The sequence below is a fragment of the Vigna angularis genome, chromosome 1 (genome assembly GCF_016808095.1).
Source record: "Vigna angularis cultivar LongXiaoDou No.4 chromosome 1, ASM1680809v1, whole genome shotgun sequence".
NCBI lineage: Eukaryota > Viridiplantae > Streptophyta > Magnoliopsida > Fabales > Fabaceae > Vigna > Vigna angularis.
The window spans coordinates 468901-485442 of record NC_068970.1 but is presented as its reverse complement, the minus strand read 5'-3'; the positions used below and the strand labels follow the sequence as shown (position 1 = coordinate 485442).

Here is a 16542-nt window from a genome sequence, read left to right as displayed (position 1 = left end):
TAAATTTGCATTATTTAGTCATTTTCACATTTTAAAAATGAAACTGAAAGTAAATTTTTAGAAAATTAAATGAGATTTCAATAAAGAAAATTGTTATTTAAACTTAATTTATGTTATATTCTAAAGTTATTTAGTTTGCTACACAGTTTAAAAATATTCAATTAATTGTGTACGTGTATTCCATAACTTCAAGGCACGTTTTAACTTGGAAGAAGAAAATGTTGGCACCATAATGTACTCAAAAGTGAAAAATGGTTGGCCTGAGGAGCACTGCTACTTGTTTTTATAAGAAATAAAAAAATGCATTTTCAGGTAGACAGCTACCTTTCAAAACTAACTTCTGCCCTGGGTGCAAATAAATTAAAATTGTTAGGTATTTGGTATATAAATATTCGGATAAATGTTTAGCCAACAAATTGCATAGAGAAATCAGAAAGCTAATTTGAATAAGAAAAGGGACTCGTCAGCTAAAAAATAATACTCAAATTATTGGGCCCAGACACAGATAATGGTGACGACATTGTAAACAAATTGATTAAGAAATACGTACGTTAATTACAAGAGCCCCCCCACGAAAAATAATCAACGCTACTTTCTAATAAAAGGAAGCATCTAATAAGCCCTAGAAGTTTAGACCTACAAAACAGACATTATTCCTTTCCTCTTATGACCTTATCCTTAACTTTATGAAATTCAAAATTCCAAAAAGAACAAAAAATTGAATTATTTGCATCTCATAAAAGGACCAACAACACAGTGGGGAGACATGCAGCCAAGAAAATGTGCAAAACGTTGTGAATTGCACTTATTTTTATGCTGTTAAACGTTTTGAGCCTAAACTTTTCCCCTGCACTGCTTGACACGGTGGAGTTCACCACCTCCTTTGTTTTGTTGCTCACTCTTTTACTGCATCACATGAAATAAAGGGTAATCAATCAGAACTGGGTTGTTTAAAAAATAACAAAATGTTCAGATTTTGAGCATAACAAAGATATTTAGAAAAACAATACGGAAACTGGGCAGATATTGTTTCTTACCTTCCAGGAAATATACAGCTCCCGTGACCTGCAAGGGTATTCCCCACATAAAAGAGAAAAAAAACATATTAACCACAAGTGTTATATTATACCTGGAAACAGACAACAAAGAGAAAAAAACACAAAACTGTGGAGCCCATTCTGCACTGATAATATCTCAAAAGTACTACTTGGTGGAGCTAGCAAGCAAGACTACAGTAAGAAATTGCCCTGTAAAAATTGGAGAGTACGAAAATTACAACTCCATGAAGGTAATCTAGAAACACGGTCCAGAATCCTAGCATTTGTCAGGAGAATCAGTGTGCTCTCAGACAAACCAGTGTCCAACTAAGTCATGGAAGTGGGTGCCAGTCCATGCAAATGCAATTGCCAGCTCCCCCTTTCTCTTTCAATTTTCACATAATAATGCCAAACCAAAGGGGGCATTTTGCAGTGTGTGGGCACCACACACAAAAGTGCCTCGAATCATTACCTCCCACACCTCTATTTTCAAATCGTTTCCCCGTTTCTTATCATAAGTAAAATCTCTAATCAGTAAGTGCTATTTACCATAGTGAGCTTCCTAAAACTGTTTACATGAACTTTCATTACAGAAAGAGTAAAGACTCTAGCACAGTAAACCCTCGATTCACTAATGGTCATGGCATGATCCTAATGAGTTTCCTGAAACCACCTCTCATCTAAGCTTTTAATTACCAAGAATAAGTAACATCTCTCACAATAGTCGCATAAAACTTTTCCTTTTATTGTTAATCAGTTAATTGTGCAGCTTTGCCACAAACTTTAGGTATGCTAATTAGAGAAAACAAGAAAGACCAACAATAATTACTCTAAAACAGCAACCCATTTAATAAAGTTAACTAAAGATCTATTTTTTGTTTATCTTGTTTCCGATTGCAGCTTAATTGAGCAAAATGACAATGAGAAAACTAAAAACTGAACTTACCGGGATCGGTGGTGGTGATCATAGCCACCCCATTGAAGTCACAAGTTCCTTGAGACTTGCCTTCTTTCTGGTAATAGCTATCAAACGCATAAGAAGCATGGTTCTTGACAGTATTAGGCTGGTAGCAACTCTCCCCAGGCTGAATTTCCGAACAATTGGCCCTTCCGGGTCCACAAGCCCAATCCAGCGCAGCCTGCAACGTCTTCGAATCAAACCCATCCATGGCAATGCAGTATGTCTGATTGGTGGTATCGTTCGCCAAAAAGGTCCCAATTCCGGACACATGAAGCAGATACGCCGGCGTAGAGTTCCCGTAAAACAAACCCCAGTTGGCCTCCGACACCGGTGGAGCCCTCAAGTCTTCATTAAAGAGTTCGTAGATAAAGACACTGGAAGTAGTTTCTGGATGCAAAGGGGATCCACTGCGATCAAACACGTGCCGAATCAAGTTGGAATTGTAGGTATCGGCATTGTCCCTGGTGGCATAAGGCTCCTTAGAGTCACCCTTGGCAGGCCACCCAGTTTCTGTGACAAGAACAACAACATCGGTGATGTTGAGGTTCTTCATGGAGAAATAGGCAGAGTCGATCATGGCATCGAGCACATTGGTGTAGTGAAGCAAGGTGTTGGGATCGACCATTTCCTTGTTAGGAGTGAGGGGTTTGAAGAGGGCATTGTCGAGAGGAACCACGCCCTTGTTCTGCATGAAGACGTAGTAGGGGTAGAGGTTCATCATGAGAGGGGAACCGGTGCGGGAGAGGAACTGAAGGAGAGGGAGAACGAAGGAGACGAGGGTTTGGTTGAAGTAAGCCTGAGAGGGAGGGAAAGGGTCAAGAATGATGGAGGCGGCATGAGGGGTTGAGACCTTGATTTGTTGGTGGAGGTTGGAAGCGACGAGGGCGTTGTAGAGGGACTCAACGGCGGGGAGAATGAGGGGGGCGGAGGAGGGGACGGTGGTGAGAACCTCGTCACCGACGGAAATTCCGGCGATTAGGGTTTGGGGATAGTAAGCGACGACGTTTCGGTCGATCCACGAAGCTGCGGTGGCGTTGGAGGAGCCAATGGCGAGGAGCTGGTTGTTGGGGACGCTGATAATCACCCGAATCTTTGTCCCCGACAAGGCTTTGAGGATGTCCGGGTTGGCATCGTAGATTCGCACGTGCGTTATCTTCTGCAGTTGAAGGAACGCGACCAGGTCCGAGGCTGGTGGAAGGTTAGAGACGTCCGTGCCGATGTTGACGCCCACGAATGGAAGCTTCTCCTCTTCCTCTCCATTTTGGTCCTTCAGCAGGGAATGTAGTGGTTCTGCTTCAGCTGCAATGCAAATTGAAAGCAAGTTAATTACTATAAATGAGAACTGCTAATCGGTAAAGTTGGAGAATTTTTGAAGAGTTTGGGAGTTTGTCGGTTACCGAAGGCGGAGAAAGAGAGGAAGAGGATGTGAATGAGAAGGAGGAGCTTAGAGTTTGCCATTGAAAAGGAGGGTGAACTTCACTTCCTCCTCCCCTGCTTCTGCTTCTGCTTCAGCCGCAAATCCTTGCATTATCTCATCAAAAGATTGTTATTATTATTAGTTACTTAAATATTATTTAGTATTTAAGGTAGGTGGAATTTTGTTGAAGAGAAGAAGAAAATGTGGCGAAGAGGGATGGGGTTAAAGAATTGATGAATCGGGGAGAGATATCCACCAAATAATGGAAATGTTAGTTTGTTGAACTTACTTCAATCTCTTCTCACACTTTACTGCAAACTATTCTTCTCTCTCCCTTTTCAGATTCTGCTCCTTTCTCTAAAATGCCCTTCAACTACAACCCTATATACCCTATAGCAAAGGATGATAATAAAACAATCTATTTATACGTCTCTTTACTCTTTAATAAAGAGAAGTTAGGAAAGGGCAAATCCTCCAAAAGGGGTTTTGAAATTTTGAAGCTATTTCTTTGTTCCATGTCCTTCACCCACACAAAGTTGAAATATGTTTTAATTATTAAATTTGGATTAACAAAAAAGACATCTCACGGACTTAATTTGGGAAAGGGGCTTGGCTTTCTGTCAGAGTTTAGACATTTGCGCAAATGAAAGTAGAAACTTGAAGAAATTGGGTAAAACTGTAATTCAACAGTTCCTTGGTGCAAGACAGTGGCTTTGCTCCCCATTTCTTTTTGGTCTACTTTGCCTTCCCTCTGTTTCTACTTTCTACCCAAAGCATGCTCTAAACATGTGTTGCCGCTGAATAACTTTAAAATCTGTTCTAAATTTCTATGCTATGTACTTTTAACGGGGTAGCAGAAAGGAAAGTGTATTTTTCTTTGCATTGGCATCTTAATTGGGATGAGAAAAGCTAACCAAATTTAACTTTTTTTTAATCTAGTTGAGAGGTACAAAACAAGTGAATAAAATCAGTAGAATTGATATTGATTTCAACATGTGAAATCCCTGTTAGCAACAAAACAAGTAAGATTCAGAAAAGTAGCAGGAATGACAGTTTTGCTCCGGATGCAAACAGAGAAACACAGTTGGCTGTGTTAATTAAACTACCACGAGCACATACATGGCATAATGGAAAACACATGTTGAAGCAGAAAGACAGAATCTTGTGCTAATGCATTGCTACACCATAGTGCCTACATCACAACCATCCAATCAACCCTTCACCATTGTCAAATCTGTGAATAGTCCAATACCCCTTAATCTATTCATTGCTTAATCTCAAGAAAGTTAAGTTTGTGCCACCAACACGCCACTCAAATTATTTGCTACTTTTGAAGCTTTAGATTTTAATAATAATTACGATAAATAACTAAAGATTAACGATCATTATGTTTGCTTAAAGAAGAAAAGGGAAAGCAAACTCACCCCAGTGGGTTCCTCAACCACAAACTCACCACATATTCACACCCTATGATCCAAATAATAGACCTTTAACTAAAAAATGGTAAAAATCTAAGCAAGAGTAGACATAATAAAGACTATATATATTAATGGACAAAAGAATTGTTGCAATGTTTCTGTTGAACTTGAAACAGTTGTTCTTGCAACAAAGCAAAAATGTAAAACGTAAGAATTTTTACTTCTCCCACTTCACACTCACTGCTGCATTTTCTGCAAAATACCATTTTGTCGGCTCAATTTTCCATCGGATCATCACTATTTCATTGCTAACAGTTTATTCAACCATACCAAACATAAAATGCAAAACTAATATTGGTCATTTTAGTTATAACTTGCATTATTTTATCGTACATGTATATATCCCACGTTACACAGTAGTTTTACTAGACTAACTCTACACCAACTCTAGTGTCTAGGATCCGAGGCATAACTAATGAGAATTGAGTAACTTCATTTGGCCATATCTCCTTGAAAGGTAATTAATTAACTTTGATGTACAGACGAGAGCACTTGAGAAGTGACAAGAACTCTGCAACTTGACAGTGATGGCGTGTGTCTGATGAGTGTTTCTCTCTGCACTTATTTTCCTTCTTTATGCATTTCCAAAATTACAAATATAATCTTCTATAAAAGATTTTACTAAGTTAAATTCTTTTTACTTTGCTCTTCGCTTGTATTTAAAAGATTCACTACATTCCTTTTTATTTCTTAAAGTTTTTGGTTTTTGTCCTTTTACTAGTAAGTGCTCGAAAATATCCTAGACGACGTATTTATTTTAACGAGATGCTCTGTAACTTGACATAAAACATAAAAGCTCATTTCTTAAAATGAAAGGGTTTCTGTTGAAATCCATCTGCTACATTACATCACAATGTGTCTGTTTTTTCTTATAGTTAATTTCCCACGTTATCAAACAAGAATTGTCAATGAGTTTAGGTACATGAAACTTGAAATTTGCCACATAAATGCTTACTCAAGCATGTTTATTTAAGCACAAAATAGTTTACTCGAGTACTTGACATGTATATCCCATGGAGACTCATTCTCCAAAGAGTGTATTGATGACATGGAAACAACATTTTTCAACAAGGCACATGAATATTCCCATGTTGTAGTGGGTTTGGATCCATCAGAGAAGGCTGCTGGTATTGTCTTCCATGGAGGAAGAGCGACGGCGACCCTTCTTTCCTTTAGAGTCGCTGCCACAACCAACGTAGCATTCAACACCGCAGATCTTACTAAAGCATGAGAACAACCCATTCCCACTACGACCCTTACCCTTACCCCCGCCCCCACCCCTACTCCTACCACCGCCTCCACTCGGTGTACTACCACCGTCGGTGTGCCTCCGGGAGTGGCGACTCGTTTTTGTGCTCGATGTCGGGTGGCTAGAGAGCTCGCCCTGATCAATCACTGGTGGCAGGTCTGATCGCCATCTCTCCAATTTCGACTGTAACCCCTCCATGCTTCCGTCCAAGCTCCACCCTCCCGCCATCTCGTTTTCCCCCTCGTCAATTACTGGCTTTCTCGCTATTGCCGCGGCCACTTCTGACGGGGACGGTCCCAGCTCCGACTCCGTCATCACCATATGTCCCATGTTCCCCAAGTTTGACCTTCGCGGTGTCATGTACTCAATCCCACCGTTCACCTTCCCGTACGAATGCATCGGCGTCCCCCTGATCGGATTGAGTTTCGATACCGTCGGCGACTGCCGGAACTGCGACGCCACCACCGCCGGTGAGTTCCGAAACTGTGGCTTCGGCGAGGCTAAATATTGTGGCTTCGGCGAGGCTAAATATTGTGGCTTCGGAGATGCTAAATATTGCGGCTTCGGAGATGCCATATATTGCGGCTTCGGAGATGCTATATACTGCGGATTCTGCAAATTCTTAAACTGCGGCGCCGGAGAACTGATGTACTGCGGTGCTGGAGAGTTCTTAAACTGTGGCACCGGAGAATTCATAAACTGCGGTTTCGGAGAATTCTTGTACTGGGGCGTCGGAGAATTCTTAAATTCCGGAGCTGGAGAGCTCATATAATGTGGTGCCGGAGAATTCTTAAACTGCGGCGCCGGAGAGCTCATATAATGTGGTTCATGAGAATTCTTATACTGCGATGCCGGAGAGTTCATATACTGTGGCGCGGGCGAGTTCTTAAATTGCGGTGCCGGTGAGCTCATATGCTGCCTTGCCGGAGAATTCCTAAACTGTGGTGCAGGCGAATTTAGATAGTGTGGCACTGGAGAGTTTCGGAATTGGTGTTTTGGGGTGGCGCGAACTTCGTAAGTAACGTTGTTAACCGGAACGTATTCTTCCTCCATTGTGTCGGTAACAAAGTTGTTTTCGCCAATGCTAATGTCGGAATCGGAGTTCGCGTCGGAATGCGCGTCGTGGTCATGGTGCTGGTTATGAACATCTTCGTAAGCGGCATCGTTTTGGTAGTGCTGAAGTGGCGAAATCTCCTCCTCGTGGAGTATATCATCATCATGAGGACTCGCTTTTCCGCTCTTAATCTTCCAGGGCTCAACGGTGTCACTGAGCATAGAGCTCGTTTCTTCGTTGATATTACTCTCGGTCCTCGACTTCTTCTTCTTTCCTTTCTTCGTGTTATCCAAGTTAACTTGGTATGCTGAAATGTTGGAGTTCGCTCTGTTATGGTTAGCCACGGCTCGGTGTTTCCGCGCCACGGCTTCCGAGGCCACAACGGAGCTCGTGTCACTCTTGGTGCGGCGAAGCTCGGGCTTAGGGCTGGCGGCGGCGAGAACGTGGGGGCTAAGATGGTTGTGGCTGTCGTAGGCGTCCTTCTCTCCCATAAGGTGGCGGTAGCCAACGGCGGAGGGGTTGTGAGTGTAGAGTGGAATGTTGTGCATGGAGCCGTCGAGGATGGTGAAGCCAATGTTGAGTATCCCCTGGGGTCTGCCAGAGGGGCGGCGGACCTGAAGTGCGACGAAACGCGTGCCGAACGAGGTGCGGTTGGTCTGGGAGGGGCGCGAGGGTGGAGGGGCGAGGTTTCCGACGAGGACGCGGACGGTGCCGACGTGAATGTCCTTGAACCAATGTAGCGCGTAGATCTCAATCATGATGGCAGAGGAATCGGAGCAGAGAAAGTCCTCGTCGACGCGAAAGACGAACTTGTCATTCCACGTTGGGTTGGTGAGGCCCTGCGTGTCGACGCATGTTGAGAGCTTCCGGTCCGGGTGGACCCATGAAACCGCGTAGGTTCGCATGGTGCGACCAACCGGAGCCAGGTCCTGAGCCGAAATGATGCTGAGTTCCAATAACTGGAAGGGTGGCATGATATGAGACATTATTTCTGTGTAATCTGGATTGGTTAGTCAAAAAATCAGGAGGAATTGGTGATAATGATGCAATGCAGGAAAGGGGTTATCGCGTGCATTGCAGGGTGATGCTTTATTTGGCCTTGTAGGCTCGGAGGTATTTTTCGTAGAGTCTGTCGGCGGTTTTTGAGCGTTTAAGTGTTTTGATCCAGGGGCGGCTGAAGACGGAGGCGATACGGCGGTGGATGCGGGGAGGGGTGCCACTCGCCGTCGTCCAGGAAGGAGACGACGAGGGAGGGTGTGACATGAATTGGAGGTGGGAAATGGAGAGAGTAAGAGACCCAGCACGAGACCGAATCAGAGGAGCCATTCATTTCTTTTCAACCCTTCTTCTCACCGCTCTTTTCGCTTCCTTCCTTAACTAACTAAAACCACTTAAACCCTATCCTTCCCTTTTTTAGACTAAATAAGTAATTAACCATCTTTTTTTAACTACTCCTTCCTTCTCACATCGTCTAACTATCTATCAATAAATACTATTTTTAATACCCATTACATTTAATAATATTATTCAATAACAAAATTCATATTCCATTACATTCTTTTGAAATAGTTTTTTTTATTCACTAAAAATCATTCAAAATTAAAAAAAAAATAGATTTCATTCCTTCTTTGTTATGTTTAATAAAAAATTATGTAGATATACACATGAGTGTCTTCTTCTTCTTGCACTTACAAAATTACAAATATAATCTTTAACAAAAAATTTTTATCAAGTTAACTTTTTTTTTTACTTTTCTTTTCTCTCTCTTCTACACTTTTTGACTCTTTAACCCATTTTTTAAAATCGATTAAGAAACTTTTATAATTAAATTTTAGTTAATTTAATTTTAATATCATACAATTTTATTACTAAAAAAATATAAGAAAATTTTCGTAACAAATACAAGAAAATATAACAAAATTTCTATTATTATTACAATATTAGAATATTTTAATATAAGAAAAAAATATAAATAAACATAAAAAAAAAACAAGGAACAAAAAAAATTCAAATAAAAATTCTTTAACCGGCTTATAGTAAATAATCTTGACTAAATAAAAATTCAAATACATTATTTGTTTAATTTTATCCTTCTCTTCAATATATTCACGGGTTCTACGTCTAAAACAGTAATATTTATATTTCACATTAAGAATAATGTAGCTTTTATATATATATATATATATATATATATATATATATATATATATATATATATATATATATATATATATATATATAATAGAGAAGAAAAACAAGAAATAACAGCTTATAGTAAATAATCTTGAGCAACCAAGTTAACTAAGACAAGACATCATTAACTAACTAGCTGAAAATGGAAACATATTTGTCTGAAATGCATATTGTGATTTTATTAATCATTTTTTTCTTTCGTTTTTCTTGTTGGATATTTAAAAAAGAAAAAGAAGATAAAGTCTAGAAATTATTACAATAATGGTGAATCATGAAGCGTTTAATTTTTGTGCTCTAGTTTGATTCTCTCTAGATTACTGATTATTAAAAACGTTGACAAAATACTTACGTAACGTAAGTGAATACATGCAGGCATTAGTGGATTAATGCTATAGCCTCATAAATATCCAGAAAAATATTTGTTATCTTTTTGAACAATTTCACTCTTTCAATAACTTACATTAATTTAAAATTAAAAAATTATATATAAATAAAAAATATGTTTCATCAGAAGACAATCGGTTAATTTATTTTTATTATGTGTTAGAATCGGAGAAATAGATGAGTTGATGCAGCGATGAGTGATGATTTTAGAAGGGAAGAAGTCAACGAAAACGTGATAGAATTCAATCAGAATGGGAGATCTGACGGAAGCGATGAGGCCACACGCTCCCAACCATCCATTCCCCGCATGCCACGTAAGCATCCAAAAAACCTATGACCATATTCAATGAACCTTAATGTCCGCTAGCTTCTTAATTTGCTTTTGCTTTCGTTGCTTCTTCTATATATATATACCAACGCAACTCGATTCCTCTTGAACCATTTCTCACAAGAATTTTCCTTTTATTTCCCATTATGGCCCTCGCTTTCACTTCTTCAATTTCCACACCCTCCTCCTTCAAATTTCCACCATCAGACCGGAATAACATTCCGCAAATTGGATCAATCACCGTTTCGGAGAGGCCCAATGGAGCCGCCGTTAATATCAGACAGAGTTTCGCAAAGCCCGTTAACGCCCAACCTCCTCGTAAGGATTCCCTTCTTCCGCTCGCAGCAGCAGCAACGGCCATGGTTGCTTCCGGTACGTTTTCTAAATCAATTCATTTCGAATTCATCATGCACACGTGCAACTGCTAATGCAACCACGTCATTATTCCGTCATCAGAGACCAAAGAGCAAGATCTTCAACGGATAGCCACTGATCTCGACAATGCCTCACCTCTTGAAATCATGGATAGAGCCCTCGCCTCATTCGGCCCCGACATTGCCATTGCATTCAGGTAATCAACACCACCCTCGTTGCTGATTCCGTTAATTGTAAAAAAAGAAAATTTATCTATTCTAATTATTATTTATGCATTGGCGGCTTTGCAGTGGTGCTGAAGATGTTGCTTTGATCGAGTATGCAAAGTTGACGGGTCGACCCTTCAGGGTTTTCAGTCTGGACACTGGGAGACTGAACCCGGAAACTTATCAGTTGTTTGATGCGGTTGAGAAGCATTATGGGATCCGCATCGAGTACATGTTTCCTGATGCTGTTGAGGTTCAGGCATTGGTGAGGAATAAGGGTTTGTTCTCTTTCTACGAGGATGGTCATCAAGAGTGTTGCAGGGTGAGGAAGGTGAGACCTTTGAGGAGGGCGCTCAAGGGTCTCAGAGCTTGGATAACAGGTCAGAGGAAAGACCAGTCACCTGGTACTAGGTCCGAAATACCGGTTGTTCAGGTGGATCCGGTTTTTGAGGGAATGGATGGTGGAATCGGAAGCTTGGTGAAGTGGAACCCGGTCGCAAATGTGAAGGGCAATGACATTTGGAACTTCCTCAGGACCATGGATGTGCCTGTCAATTCCTTGCATTCACAGGGGTATGTTTCAATTGGGTGTGAGCCCTGCACTAGGCCTGTTTTACCTGGACAACATGAAAGGGAAGGGAGGTGGTGGTGGGAGGATGCGAAAGCTAAGGAATGTGGCCTTCACAAAGGAAATTTAAAGCAGCAGGATGAAGGGAATGGAAATGGGGTATCCCAATCTGATGCAAACGGTGCTGCCACTGTGCCTGACATTTTCAACAGCCAGAATGTAGTTAGCTTGAGCAGGACAGGAATTGAGAATTTGGCCAAGTTGGAGGACAGGAAAGAAGCATGGCTCGTTGTGCTTTATGCACCATGGTGCCCCTATTGCCAGGTAAACTCAACTTGTTGTGTTCCGTTAAGATTGCCCACTCACTAAGGTTAGTCGGATTGAAATATCTGTTATCTAATGAGATTTTATATCATGAATTGCAACAGGCCATGGAGGAATCTTATGTTGAATTGGCGCAGAGGTTAGAAGGGTCAGGGATGAAGGTAGGGAAATTTAGAGCGGATGGAGAGCAGAAAGAATTTGCAAGGCGTGAACTTGAATTAGGAAGCTTCCCTACAGTAATATTTTTCCCAAAGCATTCGTCTAGGCCAATAAAGTATCCCTCAGAAAAGAGAGATGTTGATTCCTTGATGGCTTTTGTAAATGCCTTAAGATAAGTGGTTGGTAGTGGGAATGCAGGTTTCGACTCTAGTTTATACAAATAACATCCTCAGCTTTCGATAGTTTTAGACCATCTTGCGTGGTTCTGTTGTAGTAGTCATTCTGTAGGATCTGATTTATTTTCATCTTTTCCAGATGAGTTATCTATTTATAAATACATAATACTATCACTTCATCCCATATGAATATCTCTTATTATCATATCCTAAATTATAGAATTGATATTTTATTAACAATATGATTAAACCGTAAAACATCTTTTAAAAATATTATTCATCTTTTAAAAAATTTTAGTCCTCTGAGATGGATCAAATTGATTGATCTAATGCTATATTTTACAATTATTAGAAAATCTATCATTTAAATTAAATTTTTATAATAAAGATTGATTAATTTATTATATATATATATATATATATATATATATATATATATATATATATTGAAAAATATTTTGTATAGTGGTTGAGAATTAAGTAAGAAAAAGTGTTGCCATAATTGCATTCTGTAGTTGAGAATGATATGTTTTAAAAAAATATGATTTATTTGATTAATTTATTTCATATTAATTGATATTTTTTTCACACATTTTATGGACTTATTTTAAAAAATAAAAAAAATGATTTATTGTTGTATTAAAGATGTAAGAAAGTGTTATTTTTATTAATTTATAAAAAATATATAATTTTATTACAAATATTATTAAAATGTATACAAGTAATAATATTATTAAAATGTAGATTGTTTTGAATTTGATTACTTCCCATTTTTAATAGTGTAATTTAAGTCATTTGTCAATTTCATATTTAAAGGAGATGTCGATATTTTAGATCGATGTACAGAACTATAAAAGAAAGCATGAAAATTTTGGTAAACATTTAATATTTAATTTAATAAATGAATTAAAATAACACCTACATAATAATAAAAATCAAATTGACGACCAATTAGAGAAATCACATTTGTAGAATGAAAATTGTTGAAAAAAGTAGTAAAGTCTAATTACATCTAAAAAGTCGCAATATAAAAGCAATTTATGTGGATAATATATACGCGCGCTTCTACTACTGTAATCACCGACGTAGACAGACCCAGAACAATCTACTGGTAAGTCACTTCAAATGTTTCGGACATGTTTTTGATTGTTGTTTGTGTTTGATTTGAGATTACTTGCTTCTTTTGTAGGAATTTGTTTGGTTTAATTCTTTTGAATCTCTTCTTGTTTTCTTCATAAGTTCTGATACCTGGGTGGGTTTAGTTTACTCTCGGTTTTGTTGCTATGCTCCTAGCAATGCCATAAGCTTGGTACTCCACCACTTTGCATCTTGGTCGAGTCATAAAACAAACCGATCTGAACCCGTTATTGAGATTTTCCGACTTCTACTTTGCTTTTATAAAATGCTGAAAATGTATGTTTAATAAGTAAATCAAACAAATCTATTCATCTTTTCTTAACGCAGAATGATGGTGTTTAGTTTGGTTTTTATTCACTGCAAGTGTAACACCTTTTTGGAAGATGGTGTTTGACTGTTTATGGCTTGTGTTCCAGAATCAAACACCGAATATGGCTGACTTGTTGCAATGGCCAAAGAAAGATAACCGTCGCATGCTCCATGTTGTCTACCGTGTTGGTGACCTTGATCGCACCATCAAGTTGTTTTTTTGTGACATGGGTTTTTGTTGATTGTTACGTTCTTTGTGTTATTGGGTGCTTAAAAAATCTCCTCATGGTTCTTTCAGGTTTTATACAGAATGTTTTGGAATGAAGCTTTTGAGGCATAGAGATATCCCGGATGAAAAATATGCCAATGCTTTTCTTGGATTTGGCCCTGAAGAATCCCATTTTGTTGTTGAATTAACATATAGTATGTTACTCTGCAGATCTTTTCCTTGTCGCACATGTGTACCGTGGTGTCTGATTGAATTATATTTTGGGTTCAATGATATAATTTTGATGTTTTTCCTTTGTCAATGGGTTAACATTTGTTTAGTTTTGCACTACATGACAAGTATAATATCACCACGCCGCAACACTTGGACTTTTGTATTCTTCTAACTGTTTAAATGTCACCTTATTGTCAGATTATGGGGTGACCTCGTATGAGATAGGGGATGGCTTTGGACATTTTGCAATTGCAACTCAGGATGTAAGACAAAGTAGACCTTTACAAAAGCTTGAGTATCTATATGCACAGTGAATAAAATGAACTCTTTATTGCTTCAATTTTTAGATTTACAAATCGGTTGAGCTCGTCCGAGCCAAGGGAGGAAACATCACTAGGGAGCCTGGACCAGTTCAGGGTGGGACTACTGTTATTGCCTTTGTGAAGGATCCAGATGGTTACACTTTTGGATTTATCCAAAGACCTACTGTCCATGACCCATTTTGTCAAGTAATGCTTCGTGTTGGAGATTTAGAACGCTCAATTAAGTTTTATGAAAAGGTAACTGTCCATGTTTTCCCCATATATATTCCAGTGCTATTGTTGTAATCGAAACTGGTTCAGACTTTGTCTTTGGCACAACTGGATCAATATCCACTGGCTGTCAACTTTGAGAAGTTTTCCATTAATTATTTCTTCTGTTCTTGTGTGCGTAAGCAAAATATCTATTCTGCTTATAGTTTGTGTGCCAATCGGCAGAATTCAGCATGAAGCATTCTTAATGTGAACCAAAACCCAAGTTACAGCTTTTGGTTAGTTCCATGGAAATTCTTTCTGAAGCTTCAAGTGCTCCTCTTATCTATTTCAACTGTTCTTTTTAGAATTGACATGTTTTATTGGTGAGTTTCAAGTCCGGAAAATCAGCTAACTGTGTTATTGTGGCTTACAATTTGTGGAAACCACTGAAAGACTGAAACTTGATGTTCTATTTTGCACGGAACAGATTTGGATTACTTACCCAAAAAGGACCTGGTGTAGCAATTGATAGCTTTTGCTTGTGATGCTCAAAATAGAATCATAAAACTGCATTCGATGAAATGTGATTTAAATTTTTATTAATCAAATGCATTTTATTGACCAAAGAAATTTTCGTATGGGATCAATTGCACAGGCTTTGGGCATGAAGGTTTTAAGGAAAGTTGATAAGCCTGAGTCCAAGGTGAAATTTCTTATTATTATTCCTTAGCAATGCACTTACTCGCTGGAACATTTTTCATGTGTAATAACTAGCAACATGTTGAAACTTGCATGTCCTACAGTACACTGCAGTTATGCTTGGGTATGGAGAGGAGCATGAGACAACTGTGTTGGAGTTGACAAATAACTATGGTGTCACTGAATACTCTAAGGGCAATGCCTATGCACAGGTTAGTTAACAGGTTGTGTTATTTGTCTTTCTTGGAGCTTAAACTGTTTTTCTACACTTTTCTCTGTTTCTGTGCTTCTTAATGATAAAGTTCATGTTCCTAATGTAACAGATTGCTATTGGTACTGATGATGTATACAAGAGCGCTGAGGTAGTTAGCCAAGTTATACAAGAGGTAGGAGGGAAGATTACAAGGCAACCAGGGCCAATTCCTGGCCTTAATACGAAAATCACTTCGTTTTTAGATCCAGACGGATGGAAAACTGTGAGTCTCTCCCTTCCTCTCACCATATTGAGTAGATGAGTTATCTTGTAGAATCATATTAATACCTGTTTTGCTGCAGGGTCTGATGATACCATAGTGTCATATAAGCTTAATGTTAGGGTTGGAAGATTGGAGTTCTAGATTCCATCTAACATGACCTAAAATCATGGATTATATGTTAAACCTTTAAGTGGTTGGTTTAACGGTAACCTCCTATGCTGTTAACTTTTTGGTCTAAAAAATGTTGTTTCAACTTTTGTAATTCGGTTACCACAGATGGAATTCATTTTGACTAGCAAGCTACTGAAACTGAAAATAGATGTTAAATTTAGAATAAGAAGTGCCTAATAATATGTTTTGTTAATTCTCATTCTTTGCTTTCTTCACCTCTTTCTGTAAAAGTGGATCTGAAATTTCTGCCTATGAAATGATTTAAAGTCTATATAGGTTTCTAACCTCAAGTTTAATTTTAGCGTGTGGTATGAAATGTCTGGTGCAATATTATGTGTCAAGAGCTTTTTATTGTCTTTTTTTCTTGAATGGCATTATAATTCTTTATTAAGTGAAGCGTCATACACTTTGAATATGTTTCATATGGCGCTGCTCTTTTGTTAATGTTCTGTCATTTTAATAATTAGTACTTGGTTGTATGATTCATTTTGTTTGAGTTTTGTAGGTCCTGGTTGACAATGTTGATTTCTTGGAGGAATTGAAATGAAGAGCGAGCTTAACAGGAAATAAGTAGTCCTGGTTATTTCATATGAATAAGTTGTCTGCCATTTTCTCATCGACTGTGTTGTAGCAGTATACCAGTCGTCAACATGTTCGGTTTTTTCTGGGGTTCTTTTAGTAACCTGAAAGCATAATTGAAACTTCATTATTATGCAACCTATGATTAGTATGCTAATTTATCATATACGACTCCTGTTGAGCAGTGTTTTAAAAACGAATTTGTGTAATGGTTTAGAAACTTTGCTTAGTTCAGATCAATTTTTCCAATTGAATATAACCTTTTAAATCAAATATTATTTTAAATCAAATATTAGATTGATTGG

General features: G+C 38.5%; 4 protein-coding genes across 5 annotated transcripts; 2 read left to right on the top strand and 2 right to left on the bottom strand.

Annotated features, from left to right (window-relative positions):
- Positions 1-509: 509 nt before the first annotated feature.
- LOC108327591 (glucan endo-1,3-beta-glucosidase 1) lies at positions 510-3819 on the bottom strand. The gene is made up of 5 exons (XM_017561626.2): positions 3705-3819; positions 3396-3519; positions 1984-3297; positions 1038-1065; positions 510-906 (listed from the first exon to the last, which is right to left on the bottom strand). The coding sequence occupies exons 2-5, from the start codon at positions 3454-3456 to the stop codon at positions 735-737; spliced, it is 1575 nt and encodes a 524-aa protein (XP_017417115.1). The 5' UTR covers positions 3457-3519; positions 3705-3819; the 3' UTR covers positions 510-734.
- Positions 3820-5828: 2009 nt separating this feature from the next.
- LOC108334147 (uncharacterized) lies at positions 5829-8697 on the bottom strand. Its single transcript, XM_017569815.2, has one exon. The coding sequence runs from the start codon at positions 8180-8182 to the stop codon at positions 6005-6007; it is 2178 nt and encodes a 725-aa protein (XP_017425304.1). The 5' UTR covers positions 8183-8697; the 3' UTR covers positions 5829-6004.
- Positions 8698-10201: 1504 nt separating this feature from the next.
- Positions 10202-12087, top strand: LOC108336023 (5'-adenylylsulfate reductase 3, chloroplastic). The gene is made up of 4 exons (XM_017572308.2): positions 10202-10473; positions 10558-10672; positions 10767-11574; positions 11679-12087. Exons 1-4 carry the CDS (start codon positions 10248-10250, stop codon positions 11907-11909), a joined length of 1380 nt encoding a protein of 459 aa, XP_017427797.1. The 5' UTR covers positions 10202-10247; the 3' UTR covers positions 11910-12087.
- Positions 12088-12875: 788 nt separating this feature from the next.
- On the top strand, positions 12876-16509 carry LOC108332415 (lactoylglutathione lyase GLX1). Of its 2 annotated transcripts, none has more exons than XM_017567675.2 (9): positions 12876-13020; positions 13463-13566; positions 13654-13778; positions 13996-14060; positions 14145-14357; positions 14968-15015; positions 15116-15223; positions 15335-15487; positions 16164-16509. In XM_017567675.2, exons 2-9 carry the CDS (start codon positions 13478-13480, stop codon positions 16203-16205), a joined length of 843 nt encoding a protein of 280 aa, XP_017423164.1. In that variant the 5' UTR covers positions 12876-13020; positions 13463-13477; the 3' UTR covers positions 16206-16509. The 2 variants fall into 2 exon arrangements, with proteins under 2 accessions (XP_017423164.1, XP_017423172.1); XM_017567683.2 differs by lacking the exon at positions 12876-13020 and adding an exon at positions 13038-13218.
- The last annotated feature ends 33 nt before the right edge of the window (positions 16510-16542 follow it).

Coding starts and splice junctions, on each gene's coding strand:
- LOC108327591 (XM_017561626.2), bottom strand. CDS start 3,456: ATGGCAAACTCTAAGCTCCTCCTTCTCATTCACATCCTCTTCCTCTCT. Junction 3,298..3,395: donor CCTCTCTTTCTCCGCCTTCG/GTAACCGACAAA, acceptor TTTGCATTGCAG/CTGAAGCAGAACCACTACAT. Junction 907..1,037: donor AGCTGTATATTTCCTGGAAG/GTAAGAAACAAT, acceptor CATGTGATGCAG/TAAAAGAGTGAGCAACAAAA.
- LOC108334147 (XM_017569815.2), bottom strand. CDS start 8,182: ATGTCTCATATCATGCCACCCTTCCAGTTATTGGAACTCAGCATCATT.
- LOC108336023 (XM_017572308.2), top strand. CDS start 10,248: ATGGCCCTCGCTTTCACTTCTTCAATTTCCACACCCTCCTCCTTCAAA. Junction 10,673..10,766: donor GACATTGCCATTGCATTCAG/GTAATCAACACC, acceptor GCGGCTTTGCAG/TGGTGCTGAAGATGTTGCTT. Junction 11,575..11,678: donor CATGGTGCCCCTATTGCCAG/GTAAACTCAACT, acceptor GAATTGCAACAG/GCCATGGAGGAATCTTATGT.
- LOC108332415 (XM_017567675.2), top strand. CDS start 13,478: ATGGCTGACTTGTTGCAATGGCCAAAGAAAGATAACCGTCGCATGCTC. Junction 13,567..13,653: donor GACCTTGATCGCACCATCAA/GTTGTTTTTTTG, acceptor TGGTTCTTTCAG/GTTTTATACAGAATGTTTTG. Junction 15,488..16,163: donor ATCCAGACGGATGGAAAACT/GTGAGTCTCTCC, acceptor TGAGTTTTGTAG/GTCCTGGTTGACAATGTTGA.